General features: G+C 64.8%; 4 protein-coding genes across 5 annotated transcripts; 3 read left to right on the forward strand and 1 right to left on the reverse strand.

The window, feature by feature from the left end:
- Positions 1-42: 42 nt before the first annotated feature.
- IL17RE (interleukin 17 receptor E) lies at positions 43-4,355 on the forward strand. Its single transcript, XM_054180272.1, has 16 exons — positions 43-135; positions 218-233; positions 819-974; positions 1,074-1,180; positions 1,255-1,378; positions 1,457-1,596; positions 1,684-1,752; positions 1,861-1,927; positions 2,010-2,197; positions 2,369-2,416; positions 2,521-2,566; positions 2,674-2,822; positions 2,898-2,966; positions 3,047-3,098; positions 3,179-3,280; positions 3,461-4,355. The coding sequence occupies exons 1-16, from the start codon at positions 46-48 to the stop codon at positions 4,066-4,068; spliced, it is 2,031 nt and encodes a 676-aa protein (XP_054036247.1). The 5' UTR covers positions 43-45; the 3' UTR covers positions 4,069-4,355.
- On the forward strand, positions 4,153-9,373 carry IL17RC (interleukin 17 receptor C). Its single transcript, XM_054167829.1, has 18 exons — positions 4,153-4,189; positions 4,870-5,180; positions 5,271-5,292; positions 5,372-5,742; positions 5,926-6,031; positions 6,100-6,144; positions 6,284-6,423; positions 6,613-6,672; positions 6,811-6,865; positions 6,951-7,135; positions 7,215-7,265; positions 7,341-7,393; positions 7,491-7,614; positions 7,692-7,760; positions 7,829-7,886; positions 8,020-8,115; positions 8,196-8,234; positions 8,685-9,373. The coding sequence occupies exons 1-18, from the start codon at positions 4,153-4,155 to the stop codon at positions 9,290-9,292; spliced, it is 2,430 nt and encodes an 809-aa protein (XP_054023804.1). The 3' UTR covers positions 9,293-9,373.
- A 562-nt stretch (positions 9,374-9,935) lies between these two features.
- Positions 9,936-13,113, forward strand: CRELD1 (cysteine rich with EGF like domains 1). Of its 2 annotated transcripts, none has more exons than XM_054180170.1 (10): positions 9,936-10,132; positions 10,779-10,861; positions 10,938-11,048; positions 11,123-11,214; positions 11,300-11,476; positions 11,599-11,694; positions 11,793-11,876; positions 11,976-12,071; positions 12,155-12,298; positions 12,418-13,113. In XM_054180170.1, exons 1-10 carry the CDS (start codon positions 9,962-9,964, stop codon positions 12,636-12,638), a joined length of 1,275 nt encoding a protein of 424 aa, XP_054036145.1. In that variant the 5' UTR covers positions 9,936-9,961; the 3' UTR covers positions 12,639-13,113. The 2 variants fall into 2 exon arrangements, with proteins under 2 accessions (XP_054036145.1, XP_054036148.1); XM_054180173.1 differs by lacking the exon at positions 9,936-10,132 and adding an exon at positions 10,263-10,342 and having other exon boundaries at positions 12,418-13,112.
- A 328-nt stretch (positions 13,114-13,441) lies between these two features.
- On the reverse strand, positions 13,442-17,368 carry PRRT3 (proline rich transmembrane protein 3). The gene is made up of 3 exons (XM_054180102.1): positions 16,058-17,368; positions 15,831-15,971; positions 13,442-15,429 (listed from the first exon to the last, which is right to left on the reverse strand). The coding sequence occupies exons 1-3, from the start codon at positions 17,166-17,168 to the stop codon at positions 13,655-13,657; spliced, it is 3,027 nt and encodes a 1,008-aa protein (XP_054036077.1). The 5' UTR covers positions 17,169-17,368; the 3' UTR covers positions 13,442-13,654.
- Between the last annotated feature and the right edge of the window lie 3,506 nt (positions 17,369-20,874).

The following is a 20,874-nucleotide window of genomic DNA, read 5'->3' on the forward strand; positions in this document are numbered from 1 at the left end:
GCGGGGCCGGCCCGGGGCGTGGCGGGGCGCGACGGTGACTCGGCCATGAGGCGCCCGGTGGTGCTCGGCGCTGCGCTGCTGCTTCTGCTCGGGACCGGGATGGCCGTCACCCGCTTTCGGGTCTCCGCCAACTTCGTGAGCACCGGTGGGGAGGGGCGGCAGGGACCGGGCGGGGGGCGGGTGACGCCGCGCTCACCCTCGTTTACTTTGCTTGCAGGAGTGCCGGGCCACCGGTGAGTAGCGGCGGGACCGGGATCGGAGCAGGAATGCGAGCCCGTGGCTCCTGTCTCTGGCTTGCAGAGTTTTGCAGGGTGCGGCAGCGGGATGGCGGGGCTCGCCCTCCCCGCGGATACCGGAACCTGCAGGGGTTCCTGATCTTTGAGGCTCTTGGGGTTACTCCTTCTCGGGACTCTCCCCTTGCGAAGATTCCCGGTCCCTGGGGCTGTCCCCGCCCGGGCTTATAGTGTGAAGGGCTTGCCCTTTCCAGCTACTCGCGGTCCCCAGGACTGCCGGTGTAGGAGGCTCCCAGCGTGCAGAGCTCCCCGCTTCTGGGGACTCCCAGTCTCCTTCTGAAGAGGCTCTGTCCCTGCAGCGAGCTCCCCCTGCCTGGGACTCTCGGTCCCTTCCACGCAGTCCCTCCTTCCAAGGGCTCCCTGTACCTGGGTCTCCCGGGGTACAGAACTCCCAGTCCCAAGGGGCTTCTCCTTCCGAGGGTTCCTAGGGCTCCCGGTCCCTGGGACTTCCCCGTTCAAGGACTCCCACGGTGGTCTGCGGGACCTCCGGCGCACGGCCGCCCCTCTTTTCTCTCTCCGCTCCAGCCGACAGGACACTGAGCCGCACTCGCTGCCACCGCCCGGCTCGGCCCGGGCCCCCGCTGCCGCCCCCCGCTCTGTCGCTGACCCGGGCGCGGCTGTGCCTGCCTGCGCAACCCTGCCAGCCTTGTGTGCGGGTGCGCCTGGCCCTCCCCGCCGCAGGTACGGGCAGGGGCAGCGGGACCAGGCACCTCCGGCTGTGTGGGTGGGGGGAGTCGCGTCCTCCCACTCGTGTCAGCACCGCACGCTGGTTTCTCGCAGAGCTCGGCGGTGTCCGTGGGCTGCAGCTCAACTTCCTGGAGCTGGGCTCCAACCGGGCCAGCTGGCTGCAGGTGTGGCGGCGGCACCAGGCGCCAGGCAGCAAGCCAGTGAGTTCGGGTGTAGCGCGGGGCTGGGCACTGGAGCCGTGGGTGTCCCGTCCTGATGACACTGCTCCCCACAGTGGCAGGTGCAGTTCGACTGCTTCCCGGCCGAGAGTGGACAGCAGGTCCTTGTCTCCCTCCACACCATCCCTGACAGAGGCTTGGCCATCAGTCGCAGCCACCTGGTTGCTGCTGAGCTGCCCGGTGAGGCTGGGAGGGACCCCGGGGGGATGTTCCAGGGGAGCGCTAGCAGCAGCTGACTGCCCCACACCTGCTCCATAGGGCCAGCCTTCACCCACACTTGGGTCCCTGAGTTGCATACCATCAAGGTGTGGGTGCCTGAAGGCCCTGCCGTGATGGTGCGGCTGTGCCACCAGCTGGCTCTGGAGTGTGAGGAGCTGCCCCAGCCCTTTCATCAACAGGTAACAGCTCTGGCCCTGCCTCTGCCACCCCCATCCCCGGTTGGGGACTGTGTTCCCTGCCAGCTGAAGCTGCCTCTTTGCCCACAGGTACTCGTGCCTGGGGGCCACCATGTTTCACTGCGATACGAGTTCCTAGTGCCCTGCTTGTGCATCGAGGTGTGTCACCCACCCCTGCAGCTGCTTGGGCCCTTCTCTGGGCCCATCTCTGCCCCTGCAGGGAGGGCAGGCACATCCTGCCTTGACTGCCCTACTCTGCTACCCCAGGCCTCCTACCCACACCATGACAGCCCACGCAGCAAGCGATGCCCCTTCCGTGACCAGCCAGCTGCCTGTGAGTGCCTGTGTGAATGAGAGTCAGGTCCCAGGGCTCCCCTCAGCTGTCCCACTCAGCCCACTGGTGCTATGCTCTGCAGATGGCCCCGAGCTGTGGTCCTCAGTGCGCTTCCACGACTACAGCACCAGCAGCAAGGACCAGATGGCAATGGTGCTGAGCACCAGCTGCCCCCTGCACCCCCAGGCCACCCTGTGCTGGAGAGAGATGGCAGCTGAAGTCTCAACTTGCCATGACATCCCCAACTCCACAGCCAGTGAGGAGGAGCAGGTGAAGGGTCCCAGTCTTGAGGTGCCATGGGGCACCAGCCTGGAGGGGTGTGGGACCGTGCATCTGACTGGAGCACCCACCAGACCACAGGGCAGGGTCCGCTGAGGGCAGCAGGGGACCCCTATGGGCTATGAAGGCTGGAGGTGGTCACATGCCCTCTGCTGGTTCCAGGCATACACGCTGGATGAGGTGGATGTGCACCCGCAGCTTTGCTTTCGGGTAAGCTCCTGTGGGCAGGCAGGCCCCAGGCAGGAAGGGACCAGGGGGCAGTGGCAGGCCGTGGTGGCTCACCCAGCCCCTCCGCTGATCCTTGTTCCCCTCAGTTCTCCTATGGGAACAGTAGCCACGTGGAGTGTCCCCACCGGACAGGTGAGCCTCATAAGCAGGGGGCACCCCTGGGCATTGGGGTCCCTAGCACCCCTCACCCTCTTGGGCATCCTGCATATCCCACACCTTCCTCTCTCTGATGGTCGCAGAGACTGCCTGGAATGTCTCAGTGAGCGTCCGGGGGCTGCAGCTACACCTGCGCCTCACCTCCAGTGTCCCCGCAGCCTTCAGTGCAGCCCTATGCCAGCACCAGGGTGGGCAGTGCCAGCCTGAAGCACCCTTCTACACTGTCACAGGGGTGAGCAGCATGGGGCTGGGGGGGGAGTACACAGTGGGTGCTGACCTGTGCTGACCCTGCCATTGCGCTTTGCAGGCAGAAGGCTCTGCCCCAGGGGAGCTGGCATTGCTGCTGCCAGTACAGGTCCTGGGCAGCTGTGTGTTGGTAAGCTGACCCCTACACTGCTACCCACACCATGGGGGAGACCCTAACCTGGCCCCCCCCTCACACAGCCCCCTCCCCAGGTGTGGCGCTCAGATGTGCGCTTTGCTCGGAAGCAGCTGCTCTGTCCCGATGGTGAGTGGGGGTCCTTGGGGGCGTGGCAGGGGTGGGCAGACACATCCCCCCACCCCCCCCATTCACTACCCCTCTCCCAGTCTCCCGCAGGCACTTTGGACTGCTGGGGCTGGCACTAGCAGTGGGGCTGCTGATGATTGTGCTGCTTCTCAACTGCCGTAGCACCTGGAGGCCAGCTGATGGTGAGAGTGGGACTGGGGAGGCACTGTCCACAGTGGCTATGGGGCTGGGGGGCTGGCTTCCAGGTTGCAGAAAGTCCTGGGGCAGTATGGCAGATGCCCCTAGGGGTTGCAGGAGTGTCCCCAGGGGATGCCAGTGGCACTTGGAGCAGCGCTGTCACCACTGTCCCCTTTGTCCTGCAGGTGCCCTGGGTGGGCGCCCTGTGCTGTTGCTGTACTCACCGGACTCAGAGGAGCACCTGGGGCTGGTGTGCACCCTGGCTGAGCAGCTGCGTGCGGGGCTGGGCTGTGATGTGCACCTTGACCTATGGGAAGCAGGCAGTGTGGGGCAAGTGGGTGCCCTGCCCTGGCTTTACGCCCAGCGGGGCCATGTGGGCCGCCAGCGTGGCACTGTCCTTCTCCTCTGGAGCCAGGGCAGCGCTCAGCTCTTCCACCAGTGGCAGGTTGGAGTGGTCAGCAGGATCCCTGGGGATGCCCATGATGTTTTTGGGGCAGCCATGGCCTGCCTGCATGGGGAGATGGGTGCAGTGGGCCATGGCAGTGGCTGGGTGCTGGCCTATTTCAGCCGGTTTTGCAGCTCCCGTGATGTCCCCAGGCTCCTCCGACCCCTGCCCACCTATCGCCTGCCCCGACAGCTACCCGGGCTGCTGGGCGCCCTGCGGGGCAGCCCCCCAGCCCTGCGCTGCTGCCGACGAGGCAGGGTTGGGGGCCTCCTGCATCAGCTGCTGGAGGCAGGGGCCAAGGAGGGAAGGCCCCCACCCCAGCCCCCAGAGGTGGCCACTGGCACCTGAGTGCCCACACTGAGGCTGAACTGGGCATTGCTGTGGGGCCAGTGGGGCTGAGTACAGCCCTCCACTGAGGGCAGGAGCCCTGTCATGGAGGTGCAATGCTCAGCAGAGTGTGCTGACCACGGTGAGAGGAGCGGTTCCTGTGAGGTGCCCGTAGGTGCCCTGAACAGGGATTGTGGAGGCCCAATCAGGGCTGACCCTAGCCGTGAGATATGTTGTGGATGCCAGGGCAAGAATCCGGTCGAGCCCCTGGGACCGGGAGTGGAGGTGCTGTCCCGGGCAGGGGCAGCTTTATTTCTACACAGGGGCCTGCTCCAAAGGAGAGACAGGACTTCAGGGACGCCAGAACTGGGCAAGAGGCCAGAGCAAAGCTGGAAGAAGCCAGGCAGTGGTGGAGCACCCTGCCCTGCTCAGGGCATGGGAGGCCAGCAGGGACAGGTGCTGGGCACAGGCTGGCTCAGCTCCTGGCTCCCACGCTTCCGGCAGGAGCTTGTCTGGCATGGAAGCAATAAATGCAGCATTTCACCCGTCCCTGCTGTCTGTCAGCTGTGCTGGGGTTCTGATGGTGGTCTGCGGGAGGTGGGGACTACACAGTGTCCCACTGCAGTGCGGGGGTGAAAGGACACAGCCCATCCTGGCACAGGCGCCACACTACATCCTGCAGTTAGGGCCAGCCTGGGCACGGTGCCCAGACCGAGGAGCATGGGCAGGCTCTGTGCCCGAGCCGTGGGGCCACGCTGATCCCGGTAGGGCTGCTCTGATTCCCATGGGACTGCCCCGTTACCCGCTGGGGCTCGAACGAAGCGTCCCGGTGGCGCCGGAGCGTCGAGCCTGTCCGCGGCTTGGTGCGGGAGCAGGAGCGGGAGGCCCCACCCCGGGGCGGTCACCGGCGCCGCTCTAGGACCCGGGTGTCCGGGATCGGAGCAGGAAGCGGGAGCCGGCGGCAGCGGAGGGGCTGGGGAGCGGGGAGCGGGGCCCTGGGGAGTGAACGACGTGGGGCCGGGGTGCCTGGCAGCCCCGGCCCCGCCATGCAGCCACTGGGGCAGCTCCTGCTGGCGCTGGTGCTGGTGGCGGCTGGCCGTGGGGCCCCCCACGACAGCCTGGCCTGCTCCCAGGTAGGTCGGCGTCGCCAGCACGCGGGCGGCCTGGCACCCTGGCACTGCCACCCTGGCACTGCCACCGGCCTCACCCTTGCCTCCCTGCAGGGCCTCACCTGTCGCCTCCTGGGTAAGTGCCACTGCCGTGGCCCGGGACCGCCTGGGGCGTGGGATCCCACGGCCACAGCCACCCTCCATCTCCTTGCTAGACACCGACGTGCTGTGCGGGATGGAGCCCCCCGGAGCCGCCCCCGGCCTGGCTCTGTCTCGGCTGCAGCTGCAGCCGGCGCTGCGCTGCAGCGGGCCCGCGGCCTGCTCGCCCTGCCTGGAGGCACGCCTGCGCCTGGCACTGCCGGCTGGCAGCGCCACCGCTGAGCCCTACCTCCCGGTGCCATCTGCCATCCCTAGAGCGGAGCACGGTGGTGAAGCAGGACAGTGGTCAGCGGTGGGTAGGATCCCCTCGTATCAGCCCAACGTCACTGGGCTGCTGCTGCTCTCCGGGCACACGTACACCTCTTCCCGCTGCGTGGTCATGGAGGTGCAGGCGACCCTGACTGCTGCGCTGCCTGGACGATCCCTGGTATGTACATAAAGGATGCCATGGGTGGGTGTCCCTGGCATTGGAAGTCCCCACAGTAGTGCCTGGGATGTAGTGCTGGCACCAGTGCATCTCAGCGGCACGGTGGTCCTGTTCTCCGTGCCTGAGATGGGTACCTGTAGTGCTGGTGCCTCACCACAGTGTGGTGTTGGTTTTCCTGCCCAGGGCTGGGTGACCTTCCGGTGCTTTGAAGCGCCTCTGGGCTCTGAGCTCCATGTGATAGCATACACCAGCTCACACAGGAGGCTGAGCCAGCGGCAGCGGGTGCCAGGTGAGCCCCCAGCATGCTCTGCTGTGGTAGCTCTGTGCCTTCTGCCTACTGACCCTCTGTCCTCACAGACTGCTCATGGCCCATTGCACAGAATGCCGTCCCGCAGTGCCAAGGTAGGTGCTGGCATCCCATGGCTTCGGCAGTGCTAGGATCCCCCACCTTGGTGCACATGCTCTGGAGAGAGCTAGGCGATGCCTTGTGCCACAGTGCTGTGCAGGTGGTGCCAAGTGCCTTGACCTGCCTCTGGTGCAGCCCCAAGGCTGCAGGTCTCCTCAGGGCCAAAGGAAGTGGTTGTGACGGTGCAGGGGACCGCAGCAGGACACAGCTACACCCTCCGGCTCTACCACAACCAGAGCCATGGCACCAGTGGGACAGGTCACACGGTCACCGCAGTGAGTATGAACCCCTTCCCTTACCCTGCAGGGCCAAGCTCTGGCCACTGGCTTCATCTACTCTCTGGGGAGCCTTGTCTGTGTTACAGGCAGGGTGCTGGGAGAGGGTCTCCTGTGAGAGGGCCTCCCCAAGCGGGGTGACCCCAGTGGTTTGCCATGAGGTGACCCATGTCTGGTTGCTGGTGGCAGAATAGCCCCATGAACTACAGTGTACCGGCCAGCGAGGTGCTGCCCTGCCTCTGCCTGCAGGTGGGTGCCTGTCTTCTGGGCATTGAGGGGTGGCAGGGCACAGCAGAGGGGCTCTGTGCATCCTGTGATCCCCCCCCAGCATCCCGAGGAAGCTGTCTGGGTCGTGCTCTCAAATCTTTCTCTCGCTCCCTTCCCTAGGTCTGGCCAGAGACCCAGGACCCACTGCGGACCACACTGTGCCCATTTGCTCATGGTACCAGCACCTTGGGGCTGGACTGAGGTGCAGGGTTCCAGGACACAGAGGGACCTGCAGGACTGACACCCCTCTTCTGGTGCAGATGCTGAGGCCTGGGAGCATCTATGGGCACACAGCCAGCTGGTCCTGCACACCACTGGGCAGGCACTGAGCTGTTCCCTCTTGTCCCCCTGCGATCTCTCAGCTGAGCTGGTGCCCTGCTGGCAGCCAGTGCCTGCTGGACCCTGCCAAGCCCTGCCTGGCCTGGAGCAGCCTGCTGTCAGGCAGGTGAGTGGGGCTCTGTAGGGTGCCCATGGCTCATGGGGCAATGGAGAAGGCACTGATGGAATATCTCTTCTGCTCACAGGGACCTCAGGAGTTTGGAGGGCTGCAGCCGCACCCGAACCTCTGCATACAGGTAGGACACCCCTCAGCTGCCCTATGGCTGCCCTGTGGACAGCCCCAGGGATTGCTAACCCACTGTCTGGGGCAGGTGTGGAGTGGCGGGCAGGTCCAGCTGACCCAGTGCCTGCGGGACCGTGAGTACTGCTGGGACAGGAGGGCAGGGGCAGCCTGGGGTCTGGCTGGTTGGCTGAAGCCCCATTTCCTCCCATCTCTATCCCCCCCACCCCTGTGACACATCCCCAGGAGCGCTGCCCGGCCACCCCGATGACCTGCTGCTGCTGGAGCATGGTGGAAACACCAGTGCTTCACTGTGTGCCCTGGAATGGGGTGCCTGTACACCCCTTTCTAGCTTCACCAGCAGGGTAAGGGGAAGAGACCCACATGTCCCTGCAGCAGTGGCATTGCTGGCACAGACAGTTCACCTCTGCCACTGTTGCAGGGAGCGGGGCATCCTGGGCTGCTGGAGCAGGAGCTGCAGCGGGACGTGGCAGAGGGGCAGTGCAGGCAGGTCAGTGCAGGCAGCTGGCGGGCAGTGGGTAGGGACAAGCAGTATGTAACATGTCCCCATGCCCACAGATCTGGCACTCTGAGAACAGCACCAGCATCGTGCTCTGGGCCTGTCCCCTGCACAAGTGTGAGTGTCCCTGGGGCCGCTGTAGGACTGAGGAATGGCACTCACCCTGCGGAGCCACCACGCAGGCAGTGAGTTCTGGGGACGCTTGGTGGGTGCCAGGGGTCCTCAGTAGACATTGAACCCTGCCCTGCAGACCTGCGCACTCACTGGGCACTGGTGTGGATGGGAGTGTTACTGGGGGTCGCCGGCTTTCTGCTTCTGCTGCTGTTGAAGAAAGAGAATGTGAAAGGTGAGCAGCGCCCATCTGAGGGTTGTGCCTGGCCTGGGACTGCCCCCCAGGACCCCCTCTCTCTGCTCTTCTCCCCACAGGCTGGCTGAAGTCCCTGAGGGCTGGCTACAGCTCTGAGGGTGAGTGTGGGATGAGCCTGGGGTCTGGGTAGGGACAAATGGATGTTTATTCTCTTCTCTTAGGGACACAGCGGGGGTCTGTCTTATCAGGGCTGGTTCCTGCTGGCTTCCCACCATAGCTGCCCCATAGGGTGGGTGGAGGCGTGGGGGACAGTGCAGGGGGTGGGAACTCTGTTGTGGAATGTCCCAGCCTGCCTTTCAGTATGACTGTCCTTTAGGTAAGGGGATTGAGGGGCTGAGCAGGGTGTGGGTCCCACATTGGTGGTGGTTCCAGCCTGCTTCCCACCATGGCTGTCCTTTAGCTTGGGTATGGGGAGTGTTGCAGCAGTTGGGGGACAGTGCCAGGGGATGGGACCCATCATCGTGGGTGGTCCTAGCTGGCTTTTCTTTGTGGTACCCCTGTAGGGTGGGTATTGAGTGGGGTTTCAGGTACTGAAAGTCCTCCCTCAGGCCCGCTGCGAGGCCGGCGGGTGCTGCTGCTGCATGCTGCGGAGCCGGTGGCAGAGCAGGTGGTGTGTGCCTTGATGGCAGCTCTGCACCCGCTGGGGCTGGTGGTGGCAGCAGCACCAGGAGGTGGCAGCGGAGTGGCAACACTGGGGCCACTGCCCTGGCTGCATGTCCAGCACCGCCGAGCACTGCGTGATGATGATACCATTGTCTTCATCCTCTCCCCGGCAGCTGTGGCTGCTGCACACCGCTGGGATGCTGAGGCCAGGGCCATGTCAGGGGCTGAGGATGCTGAAGGTGTCCCCAGCCCCTGGCATGGCCCTGGCCCCAGGGATGTTCTCACTGTAGCACCCTGTGAGGCGTTTGCAGCAGCTCTATCCTGCGCCATGCCAGCACTGGCATCCGGCAGTGGGCGCTATGTGGTGGTCCGGCTGGAGGCCTTGGTGCCGGTGGTGCCACAGTCACTGCAGGCAGCCCCAGCCTTTGCTCTGCCCAGTGAGACAGGGAGATTCCTGTGGGCACTGGCAGGGCCAGGTCAACGGCAGAGCCGGCAGCTGGAGCCCTATGTGGCAGCGGTGGCCAAGGGGCTGCAGCAGGCCCTGGGGGAATAAAGCACTGATGGTGGCTTTGCCAAGCCTGAGTTCAGTCCCAGTGATGTGGAGGGAGAATGGGGACTGGATGGCCTGGGGAGAAGTGATGGGGAGGTAAAAGGGGCTTTGGGGGCCAGAAGAGGTACTAGGCTGGTTGAGATGATGAAGGGCAACAGGACTGGTTTGATGGGAGGGTGGATGAGGAACTGGACCAGTTCAAGAGGGATAATGGGAGATCTGCACCAGTTTGGAGTGGTGAGGGGAAACTGGGCTGAAGGGGAACTGGGCCAGTTCGGGGGAGGACAAGGGGGAACTGGGCAAATTTAAGCAGGTGAAGGGAAACTGAACCAGTTTGGCTGGATGGAGAAGGTGACCTCCACTGGGTGATGGGGAGCAGCCCAGTCGGGTCACAAGCTGCGAACCTCGTCCAGGCATGACAGGAGCGGGGCTACCACATTGTGGGGAGCCGTTGCCGCTCCCGCTCCGTGCGAGGGTCTCCGGGTCTGTCCCTTCTGTCGGGTGGCCTCTGGCCGTGGCCCCTTTAAGAGGTGGAGAGGCGGGGCCAAGCGGGCGGTGCGGATTGGCTGGGAGTGGGGTGTCGGCGGCGACCGGAGCGTAGCCATTGGCGGGGGCGGCAGGCGCTGAGTCAGCGGGCGGGGCGGGGCCCATGTGGTGCGGGCGGGGCGGAGGATGGCGCCGCGGGCGGGCGCCGGGCTGGGGGGGGCCTTGCTGGGGTTCGCCCTCTTCGGGGGGGTCCTGCTGGGCACCTCCCGCTCCCATCTGGACCCGGACCCAGACCGAGACCGGAACGGGGCCGAGCCTTGCCGAGCCTGCCGCGGCCTCGCCGACAGCTTCAGCAGGGTGCGGGGCAGGGGGAACACGGGGGAGGGCGAGGGGGGACCTGGAGGGGGAAATGAAGCCCAGGGACGGGGGTACACTGGTCCTGCGAAGTGGGGGGGTCACGGAGCCTGGGGTGGGGGGAGGATATGAAGAAGCCTAGGGACGCCCGAGGCCTGTGGCATAGGGATGATGGTGCCTGGGGTGGTATGGAGTGACACAGCCCTTGCTGTGGCAAGGATGAGGGACATTGAGGTGATGGGGGCCATGGGTGACGGGCGTGGGAGACACGGCCTGCGGCAGGTGAGGTCTGATGTAGCGCAGGGTGACACACTCTAGGGGTGACAGGCGGTCAGGGACAAAGGGGGTCTCGGGTGGAGTCATGCGGCTGGTGGGAGGCAGGGGAGCACAGTATGGGGGAGGGGGCGAGGAGGTAGCACTGCCCGAGAGAAGCCGGTGGCCTGCGGGGACAACAGGTGAGATGAGAGGGACTTCCCACAACATCCCTAGGGAGTGAAAAGGGGTATAGCAGCTGGGCTCTGGAGCAAAGAGGGGGTGGCTGGTCCCTCTTGGGCAAGAGGGTGTCATGGCCTGGGGGTAGCCCTACCAGGAGGGATATTACTAGGGACTCCCACACCCCTGCCCACCCCCCACCCCACCATTTGCACAGGGTCTGGAACGAACAGAGCATGAGGGCTTTGGCGGGGGCAACACAGCCTGGGAAGAGGAGAAGCTGGCCAAGTACCAGCACAGGTGAGTGACCCCAGCTGTGGGGCTCTGGAGGGCCCCAGGGACACACATCTCTACACCAATTCCTCCGTCCCTACAGTGAGACTCGTCTACTGGAAGTGTTGGAGAGTGTCTGCAACCCCTCAGACTTCACCTGCCACCAGCTGCTAGAGCGGAGTGAGGAACATGTGGAGCAGTGGTGGTTCCATGAGTGAGTCTAGGGACAGGGACGTGATGGGTCAGGGGGATGGCAGAGGGCTGAGCACAATGTCCTTCACTCTCCAGGCGGCACCAACAACCTGACTTCTTCCAATGGCTGTGCATGGACAGGCTGGCACTCTGCTGCCCACCTGGCACCTATGGTCCTGACTGCCAGCGTGAGTAGCTGCAGCGTGAGCAGGGTGCCTGTGGGGTGCTGGCAGTGCCACCTGGGCTGGAGCCAGCTGGTCTCTCCCTGTGCAGCCTGTGCTGGTGGACCCCAGCAGCCCTGCAGTGGCAATGGGCGATGTGATGGTGATGGCACGCGTCGTGGCACCGGCTTGTGCGTGTGCAGCCCAGGCTATGGCGGCCCTTTCTGTGCTGAGTGCGGTGATGGCTACTACGAGGCCTCACGGAACAAGAGCCACCTGGTATGTGCTGGTATGTAGGGGTTTGTTCTGGCAGGGAGGGGGGCTGTGTGGCCAGGGAGTTGCCCTGATGCATCCCTGGTATCAGATGCAGGCAGCTTCCCCCTGCCCATGCCTGTGCTCCCCTGCCTGCAGAGTGCTACCGGGCATGTGGGCGCTGCACAGGGCCAGAGGACTCCAGTTGTCTTCGCTGCAAGAGGGGCTGGGTGCTGCACGACCACCGCTGCATCGGTGAGGGCCACAGTGGGATGGGGGGACAGCAGCTCAGGGCCATGGGGACTGTGTCTCAGGAGCTGTTGCTTAGTGGGTCCATCCCCCCTCTCTTGCAGACATAGACGAGTGTGGCACGGAGATGGCACACTGCCGAGCTAACCAGTTCTGTGTCAACACGGAGGGCTCCTATGAGTGCCGAGGTGAGGCAAAGGTGGGGCAGCTCCCCACTGCTTGGGGCCTTCCCCTCCAGGGGTAGGAGCAGGCTCCAGCAGTGACCGTGGCTCCTGTCTCCATGACAGACTGCTCCACGGCTTGCATTGGCTGCATGGGTGCTGGGCCAGCTCGCTGCAAGAAGTGCAACAAGGGCTACTGGCGAGACGGAGCCAAGTGCCTAGGTGAGTGCCTCCCACAGACTGGGGGGGCACCTCAGCCCCCTCCTTGCTGCCTCAGCCCTGCCTGAGTCCTGCCTCGCCTCCAGATGTGGATGAGTGCGTGAGCACCGAGGAGCCGGTGTGCACCGGCGCACAGGAGGTGTGTGAGAACACAGAGGGCAGCTACCGCTGTGTCTGTGCCCGTGGCCACGTCCGGCGGGATGGACAATGCGTGGAGGACAAGCCCCCTGGTATGGCCTGGCGTGGGTTGGGGTGGGGTGGGAGATGTGTGTGTGGACTGCAGGCAGGGGTTGTGGGGAGTGGCGAGGGCCTGCTCAGCAGTGCCCCACCACAAGCACCGTACCTGCAGACGCCCCCGAGAAAGGCTTCTTTGATGACGTGACAGAGGACGAGGTGGTGGTGCTGCAGCAGATGTTCTTCGGTGTGATGATCTGTGCCCTTGCTACACTGGCGGCCAAGGGCGACATGGTCTTCACTGCCATCTTCATCGGTGCCGTGGCTGCCATGGCTGGCTACTGGCTCTCTGACCGCAGCGACCGCGTCCTTGATGGCTTCATGAAGGGCAGATAGCTCCGGGGCTGTCAGATGCAGGCAAGGGAGGGCAGACTCAGCCTGGGGTACAGGGTACTCCTCCCAGCAGAGGGTGTGCCAAGGCCAGATCCTGCACATGGTGCTGTGCCCTGCATGCATCTCCCAGCCCTCCATTAGCGTAGGGTCTTGTCCCCTCCCAACAGAATGAGCTGGGGATTTCTGATCCCCAGGGGCTCCCTCACAGTCACCTCTGGACAAAGAGGCGGTGCCAGGCAGTGTGGCACCATGAGGGGGGCACAGCATGCTGCCCCTGGCCCCTCATGCTCTGGCACCGTGGCAGGTGGGAGAATGTGGGGGCAGGCTGCGGGGTGCTCTGGCGCTGCTGTGTGCTGCAGCAGTGATGGTTGGCAGAGCTTGGCCCTGCAGCCTGCCTGGTGTCACCAAGGCTGGAGGCTGCCAGCCCTGCAAGATCTTGTGTTGTGGTTCCCCACATGAGACCGTTGCCCTGAAGCAATGAGCTGTATCCCCCGCTCTGCCCTGAGCCATGGAGCTGCCCCCTCACGACCCCTCCTTCCCCCATCCATGGGCAGAGCCTCTCTCTACCCTCACAGGCTGTGGGGGGCTGGGAGCTCCCATGGGGTTGGGGGTCTCTTGCCGCTCCCAGAGTACTGTGCCGGTAGGGGAGCCCTGCCAGATGCATGAGCGCGACTGTTGCATTTGTCTGTGGTTTGTCCGTCAGGGTGTGCCCATCTGTCCGTGTGTCCATATCTCAGGAAATAAAGCTCTGCACACCTAACTGGCTTGCTTGGAGTGGGGGGCTGGGGAGAGCTGTGGGTGCTGCTGCCCAGTGCTGCCTCTGCACACCAACGGGGCTGCCTCCTCCCAGCATAAACCTTTTTATTTCTGTTGTTTGGCACAAACGGAGCTGGCCCGGCCCAGCTCCCCTCCTCTCCCATCCAGTCCTGCAGGGGTACAGGATCTGACCCTTGGCCACCCACTCTGGGCTCATCCCCACCGCCCCCCTCAGTCTCTGCTTATCCTTGTGTCTCCCCCGCTCAGAGGTCAATGGTGTCGCTGGAAAGACTGCGGCTATCCAATGCCTTGCCGAGGGCAGGGAAGCTGCGGGGGCCTTCACGCTCCCAGCTGGGAGGCACGGCGGGCACCAGAAGAGGGGCCCGGCTGGGTGTCTCATCCAGGGGTAGGCTGTCGGGTGAGGAGAGCCCATGGCGCCAAGGGTTCCAGCTGATCTTCAGCGAACTGCTCTCTAGTGAGCTGACCGAGGCTGTGACAGTGACCGTGACGGTACCAGACGGCTGCCGGACACCAGGCAGCTCTGTCAGCGAGCTGCAGCGTACCATGCGCCCCAGGCGGGGGGTCTCGACGGGGGCCAGGGAGCTGTGCAGTGACGTGCCAGAGCCACGGCGGGGCCGGCTGAAGAGGCTGTCATGCAGGAGATGACGGCGGCAGAGTGCCTGGTCGATGCTGCGGCGCAGGTCGATGGGGGACGGTGGGCGGAAGATCAGCTCCCCCAGCGAGGGGGACGAGCCCTGCTCGAAGGTGGCGCAGGACCGGACAGCTAGCACGTTGGGGCACTTGGGGCTGAGCCCTGATATCCCGGTGGTGTTGGCGGCAGCTGCCCAGGCCTCATTGCTGTCCTTTAGGGCCCGCAGGGGCAGCTGTTCTGCCGGGTTGCGAATGAGGCTCTTGGAGATATCATTGGCAGGTGCACGCTCTGGACCAATGCCACCGGTGCAGCCGGTGCTGCTACCAGCCCAGTCGTAGCAGTTGTTGGGGTATTCAGGTGCCTCAGCTTTGCGGCCGGCACAGAAGTATTGCAGCGCCTTGGCCCAGCAGGAGTGGCTGGCAGGGCTCCGGCGGCAGCACCGGCGGCACAGCGGCTCCGCAGCAGCCACAAGAAGTGCCAGCGCCATGCCCAGTTCTCCGACACGCAGCCAGAGCTGTGCCACCCAGCCAGGTTGGGAGAAGTGCACAGGGGGTCCCAAGACCTCCCGCTGCCACAGGGCACTGTACAGCTGCAGCCCACACACCGGCAGCCCCACCACCGCTGCCACCAGCAGTGCCCGGGCCCCCCACTGTAGCCCTGGCACCCCAGTACCCTCTGACCCCTCCTGGGGTTCTTGCAGCACCCGCCAGCACCCCCAGAGTCCCCCCAGCAGTAGCAGGGCCCCAACCCCGCAGCCCAGCGCCTGCAGCCCCAGCGCGGCAGCGGGGCCCAGCCGAGCAGGGAGTAGGTCAGCAGCCCCCAGCACTGAGCTCTGCAGGGCAGCAGCAGCCCCCAGTGCCGGCAGCCCCCGGAGCCTTCCTGGCAGCAGCCGGAGCTGGGACAGGCGCTGGAGCCGCTGGAGCAGGAGAGCAAAGGTACTGAGCAGCAGAGGGAAGGGGACGGTGCTGAGAAGCAGCACAGCCCGGGGGTGCAGGCGCCCCCGTATCCCATAGGGGTCCAGGAGCAGGAAGGTGGCCCGCAGCAGGCAGGCGGCCAGCAGCTGTCCATGGGCCCCTAAAATATGGGGCAGGTGAGTGGGACGCAGGGCAGCTGCCCCTGCCAGCCCGGCCAGGCAGCCCAGCACCAGCAGGAGGAAGATGGCAGCTGCCCCGTAGACATGGACCTCCCAGGAAAAGCCCAGCCGGTGCCGCAGCTCAGCCCAGCGCAGCTCCGTCCCGTTGGCACCTGGCACTGGTGGGACGTGGCTAGGCTGCAGCTGCGGTGTGGATGGATGTCGAGGCGCTGGCTGCGGTGTCGGTCCTGCCCGCCGCCATGTCGCTGAGGGGGTCACGGTGCTGTGGGCAGAGGGCTGCGTCCCCAGGGGGTCTGCGGGCAGGAATGAGGGGGACGATCAGTGGTGAAGTGGGGGGTGGTGGTGGCTCCCAGCCCCCGCCTTCATTCCCTGCAAGGATATATCGGCTGTGGGACTGAGCCCACTGGCACCTCCCAGAGGTATCTGGCAGGACCCATGGTGCTGGGGGTCTCATGGCCCCAGCCAAGTCTCCTACACCGCTGGGAAGCCACCACCTGCTGGGCACTTAGCACTAATCTCTGCGGGCAGGAGTAGATTAAGGCTGTCGCCGGGCACAATCCTGATTGAAGGTGTCACCGTGTCCTGCCCGGGCAGCCCAAGATAGCTGCCATCCCCACTGCCAGCCCCAGCACCCTGGGGATGGGTTCCCATGGTATCCGCAGAGCGGAAGGGCTTGGACACAGCCCTGCATCACCTGAACGCTTGGTCCCAGGTGTCCTTGTGGCAGGATGCACCGTTGACCACGGGGTAGCCTCACTGGCATTTGGGACACTCACAGGGCCCACGGCACCCCGGACCCGCTGCGGGGAGCCGACATCCTCTTCAGGCAGCAGTTCTGTGAGAGAGGGCACAGCTGGGTGCTAGCAGCTACAGGGGCTCACTCCACACCAAGGGATCCTTTCATGCCATGCTGGCTCCTACCTGTGCCAGGGAGGTCCATGCTGGAGGCAGGCAGTGACGCAGGGCTGGTGCTGAGGGCAGCCCCTGGAGCAGGCTGGGGCTCCTGCTGGCCCTTCATCCCAGGGTGTGTGTGAGGGGCCATGTACCCAGGGCTGGCGGTGGCATGGCTGACTGGGGCTCTCCGGGTGCTGCGCTGGTGGACTGGGAGTAGCCGGGTCCAGGTCTCAGCCAGCCCCCAGGATGGAGCTGTAGGAGCCAGCTGAGGGGCAGAACTGGACACAACCAGAGAGGGGCTGGCAGGCCCCTCCAGGTCCCCCAGTCTGCCTGCTGGCTGCTCAGAACTGGGGCTAGTGTGGGGACCTCGGGCTGGCACTGTGCCGGTGGGGTGGGAGATGGAGGCAGTGTCCAGTGGGATCACCTCACTGCTGTCTGGAGTGAGCAGTGTGCTCTGAGGGAGACCTGGGGCTATCATGGGTGTTCCCTCAGCTGACTGTTCCCCTGCATGGGAGTCTGCTTTCCCTGTCCCTGTCCCTTCTGCAGGCTCGGGGGTCAGGACAATGGTAGACACAGTTTCCTGTGGGCTGGGGGTACTAGCTGGCCTGGTGGCACTCTGTCCAGACAGGGTTGGGCCCTGCCCTGCCCAAGGTGGCCCTGGGGAGCCTAGATCAGTGTTTGTAGACCCCTTGGAGTCTGGTCTCCCTGATGCAGAGCCATGCAGCATCCAGGTCATCCCCCAGGGGCTGTCCTGTTCTCCAGCCTCATGTCTTTGCCAGGTGATGAGTGGCTTCTCCTCCATGGCCTGGGCTGTGCCACTGTCCTGCCAGGCCCTGGTTTCCATCTCCAGGGGTGGCTCAGTGGTATCCCCCAGCTGCAGAGATGAGGACCAGCGCACAGGGTTGCTGCCCCTCCAGTGCTCACTCCTGAGGACCCCAGCACCACTCGGATCTCCTGATGCCTCCCAGGTGGGGGACAGGCCCAGCCATTGCTGTCCCCAGGCAGGGTTATGTAGTGGGTCCCTGCCCCGCTGCAGGGTCCCATTGGAGGACAGCCTCACTGGCAGCATCTCCCGGGCCCCAGCGAGAAGGCTGCCGGCTAGGAGCAGCCCGCAGGTGACAAGCCGTGCTGCAGCCATGGTGAGTACCCAGGCGGCCCTGTGGGGATGGTGAGGGGGGGCTTGGTGAGCTGGAACCCATGGCTGCTGCCCGAGAGGCCTTCTGCCGCTGGCCGTGGGGCTGCTGTACCCCTTGCAGCCCACTGCCTGGGGCCAGTCAGCGGCTTGGCTGGTCCTGTTTGGGCTGGCCCTGGGCCCTCTTCCCAGCTGTCCCCACCCCCAGTGTCACCGCGCAACTGGCCCCATTCCCGATCTTCCCCGTCACAGTATCCCCAGTGCTGCCGATCCCCATCCCAGCGTCCCTGTGCTGGTGGCTGTTGGCGCTTAGTGGTCCTTACGCCCAGTATCGTCGGTGTCCCCATCCCAAGTGTTACATCCCCGGTGCCATTACCGGTGTTCCCCTCCCAGGTGCCCCTCCTGGGTGTCTTCCCCCTGCTCCATCCCCAGTGGCCCCTCTCCGGTGCCCCCCACAGTGTTCCCGCTGCCAGCCCCGCTCTGGCGCACACCGTTCACCTTGGCACGTCCCCGGCTACATCCCGGTGGGGATGCCCGGCCCGGCGCGCTCCGCCGCCGCCGCACACGCGGCTCAGCCTCGCCGCACTGGGGCCGGGAACGCGACCGCCCGGCTGCGGCGGCCCCGCGGGGTAGGTGCGGAAGCCGACGGGGCTGCGCTGCGGAGCCAGCGCGACCGCCGCATCCCGCGGATCCCGCCTGCTCGGGGCTGAGTGCCTGTCGCCCGGGCCGCGGTGCGGCCAGCCCCCTCCCGCCGCCCGTCGCAGCCCTGGAGACCCCGGTACCGGTGCTGGCCGCAGCCCCCCCGCTGACCTGCCGGTGCCGGTGGCGGTGCCAGGGCCGGTGCCGGTGCCGGTGCCGGTGCGGGAGGGCCGGGCTCTGCGGAGGAGCAGGCGGCGGCGGCGGCAGCCGGTCACGCGCCGCCCCGAGCCGCGGGCACCCGCGCGGAAACCCGCCCGGCACCGGGAGGGGGGGCGCCAGGCGGCCGGGCACGGTGGGGGCCGGTGTGCAGGAACGGCACTCATGGGGCCGGCCAGGAGTGCGGAGCGGGTCCCGTAAGGTGAGTACCCGGTGGGGGTTCCACCGGGGCAGATGCCCCGTGGGGCGGGTCCATGGCGCACCAGGAGGAGTCCCCACGGGACAGGACACGATGAGTATCCGTGAGACAGGACACACAGGGGCAGCAGAGGGGATACTGCCTGTGGGGCAGGCAGTGCAGGCAGGACACCCCCGAGCACCCCAGCCCCGGGAGCAGGCAGCCTCCAGTGAAGGGCTGTTGTCGAGGTTGGTTCCATGGCAGCTGTTGAGCAGACAGGGTGGGCTGCTACCACCCTCTTAGCAGGGTCCTTGGGAAGGACCATGGGTGGCCCTGGCACCCTTCTGTCCCACAGTTCCTGCCCATACTGTCCCAAGCATGCAGCAGTCTGACAGCTGCTGGGCTGTGGGGCCCTGCCAAGGCAGGTAATGGGTAATTGTTCCACTGGAGAGCTATCCACTCTGCCAGGGCTTGGGCTGGCATAGGCATGGCAACAGCGCCGCAAAGTCACACTGGCTCAGGGCTCTGCCCTGCAAGGACATGCACACCAGCTCTCTGCTTGTTTTCTGGTTCCCTGCCTGCACCACAGCTCCCTGCTTGCACCCCTGCCTCCCTCAGGCAGTAACTGAGTTGTTACAGCCTTGGCAAACCTCTGTCACTGCCATTGCTCTCCTCTCACCCAGGCCAGTGAGGACATGTGGCACTTCAGGTCCCCATGGCAGTGTCACGCTCCTGCTCCTTGCCAACTTAACATCCCTGGGGCATCATGCCTGGGCTAGGCTCTCCATAGGCACATGGAGCACTTCTGAGCCTCAGTCTGCACAGGGACCAGGGAATTTGGGCAATGCTGGTGCACTGGACCCCACAAAGCAGGCAGAGCAGGCAGATAATCCAGGGATTAGTAGTGGGGAGGCCGCATGCAGGGAGAGACAGGCAGCGTCAGAGACCAGGGGGACTGCTGGTGAGCCTGCACTGCACTGGGCACTGCCAGCACTGGGGTCCACCACAGGCAGCTGGTCTCATCCTGTGGAAGGGGTGGCCACAGTGCTGAGCATGCAGCAGGGCTGTGAGGAGGGCAACGGCTGTGCTCCACATTCGGCAGTCATCAGGGTGCCTTGAGCACCAAGCAGGGGTGCAGCAGCCACCTCTGCATCCCCCGTGCCACCAGTGGTTTCCTCCTCTGCCAAGTGACTCAGCAGCAGATGAAAAGATGAGCAGTCTGCTGCCTGCCACCACAGTGGCTGCCTGTCTGCCTGTGCAGCTAGGGACATGGGGCAGAGGATGTGATCTGCGCTCTCATGCCCCATGCCCATGGATGCCTGCATGTTGCTGGCTTCTGGCCATTGTCCTCCCCATTCTCCCAGGCTCTCCCTCAAGGAAACAGGGCAAAAACCCCAGTTTAGCAGAAAATTGCCCCAAATAAGTGCCCACAGACAGCCTGGAGTCCCTCTTGTCCGTGCTGCTGCAGGGATTACCCCTGGTATCTTCCCCAGGGACCTTTGGCAAAGAGTGGGATGAGACACCACAAGCACAGGTGTTGGCAGCTCCACGGGGGCAAAGGCTGCGAGAATCTGCATGTGCAGGGCCCTGTGTGCCTGGCAGCATGTCTGGTTCTGTCACAGAGACAGTGAGCTTGGCAGCTGCATACGCTGAGAGAGAGGCACCCGCTCCTGGCTGGGGCTGCCCGCCGCGGGCACGGGGTAGAGCCGTCAGCACACGTTTCTGGTTTTTGTCTGGGAGGCTGGGAAAGGATTAACCATCATCACAGCCATATTGGGACAAATATTCTTGCTGGCAGTGAAAACTGTGGTGGCGACCCCAGGCAAGAACTGGTGTGTTCGGGGATGTTGTGTGGGAGGCAGGGTGACACCCCTGGGGTTCCCCCTGCTTCCCTGGAGACATGGCTGGTGCCAGGGGGAAGCACTGCCGGCTGCCGTGGCCGTTCCATCTCCTTTTTCCGGGGATTTTGCATGCGATCCTTCTGTGTGTGGTCGTGTGTGTACGGTGGTGGCAGCGTGGTCCCCAGGGCAGCCCGACATTGTACTCCACGGCTCCGGTGCTCCATGCTCGGGGAGCCAGGACCTGCTCTGGCTCGGCACGGGCTTGCAGCACCACCTCCAGAGGTCCCTCCAAGCTCAGGGATGCCTGCCGAGCTGGGGTGAGCGTCCAGGCCCGGGTTGCGAGAGGGTCTGTGCCTGTCCCCTTCACCCCAGACCGCGAGGCGTGAGAGTCCCACGAGCAGATTTTGCCCAGAACAACTGTGAAATGAAGTTAAATGAATGGCCGCTGCTGGCGGCAGCCATCACCCTCTGCTGAGCTGGGAGGTTCCAAGGTGCTGGGGGCTCCCCACACCCGACCCCACATCTTCTCCGTGCTAATTAATATCACCAAACCACTGTTGGACTGGAAGGGTGGAGATTTCCTTCTTTAAACATCAGAAAAGTGCGGGGCAAAAAATGAATCCTCCCAGTTCTACAGTCCAGGGGAGTTGAAGAGCTGAAAGGCACCCGCCCGCTCACCCACTGGGACAGGATCCTGCCTCTCCCAAGAAACAACACAAAGGCACTGGCTTTTGGTGAAGACACAATGCATTTATTCAAGCTAGGAAAAAAGGATCCTAAGCTTCCTCCTTAGGACAACGAAGCTGGACCAGTGTTATTTGTGGCAATAGACCTGTTT

Source organism: Dryobates pubescens, chromosome 1 (genome assembly GCF_014839835.1).
Source record: "Dryobates pubescens isolate bDryPub1 chromosome 1, bDryPub1.pri, whole genome shotgun sequence".
Lineage (NCBI taxonomy): Eukaryota > Metazoa > Chordata > Aves > Piciformes > Picidae > Dryobates > Dryobates pubescens.

Excerpts from the sequence above, each read along its gene's own strand:
- IL17RE (XM_054180272.1), top strand. The coding sequence starts at position 46 with ATGAGGCGCCCGGTGGTGCTCGGCGCTGCGCTGCTGCTTCTGCTCGGG. Across the intron at positions 2,567-2,673 it reads GGAGTGTCCCCACCGGACAG|AGACTGCCTGGAATGTCTCA; the intron begins GTGAGCCTCATA and ends TGATGGTCGCAG. Across the intron at positions 2,823-2,897 it reads CCTTCTACACTGTCACAGGG|GCAGAAGGCTCTGCCCCAGG; the intron begins GTGAGCAGCATG and ends TGCGCTTTGCAG.
- IL17RC (XM_054167829.1), top strand. The coding sequence starts at position 4,153 with ATGGAGGTGCAATGCTCAGCAGAGTGTGCTGACCACG. Across the intron at positions 5,743-5,925 it reads CGCTGCCTGGACGATCCCTG|GGCTGGGTGACCTTCCGGTG; the intron begins GTATGTACATAA and ends TTTCCTGCCCAG. Across the intron at positions 7,761-7,828 it reads CAGAGGGGCAGTGCAGGCAG|ATCTGGCACTCTGAGAACAG; the intron begins GTCAGTGCAGGC and ends CCATGCCCACAG.
- CRELD1 (XM_054180170.1), top strand. The coding sequence starts at position 9,962 with ATGGCGCCGCGGGCGGGCGCCGGGCTGGGGGGGGCCTTGCTGGGGTTC. Across the intron at positions 10,862-10,937 it reads CTGGCCAAGTACCAGCACAG|TGAGACTCGTCTACTGGAAG; the intron begins GTGAGTGACCCC and ends CCGTCCCTACAG. Across the intron at positions 11,049-11,122 it reads GAGCAGTGGTGGTTCCATGA|GCGGCACCAACAACCTGACT; the intron begins GTGAGTCTAGGG and ends TTCACTCTCCAG.
- PRRT3 (XM_054180102.1), bottom strand. The coding sequence starts at position 17,168 with ATGGCTGCAGCACGGCTTGTCACCTGCGGGCTGCTCCTAGCCGGCAGC. Across the intron at positions 15,972-16,057 it reads CATGGACCTCCCTGGCACAG|AACTGCTGCCTGAAGAGGAT; the intron begins GTAGGAGCCAGC and ends CCTCTCTCACAG. Across the intron at positions 15,430-15,830 it reads ACCTGGGACCAAGCGTTCAG|ACCCCCTGGGGACGCAGCCC; the intron begins GTGATGCAGGGC and ends TCCTGCCCGCAG.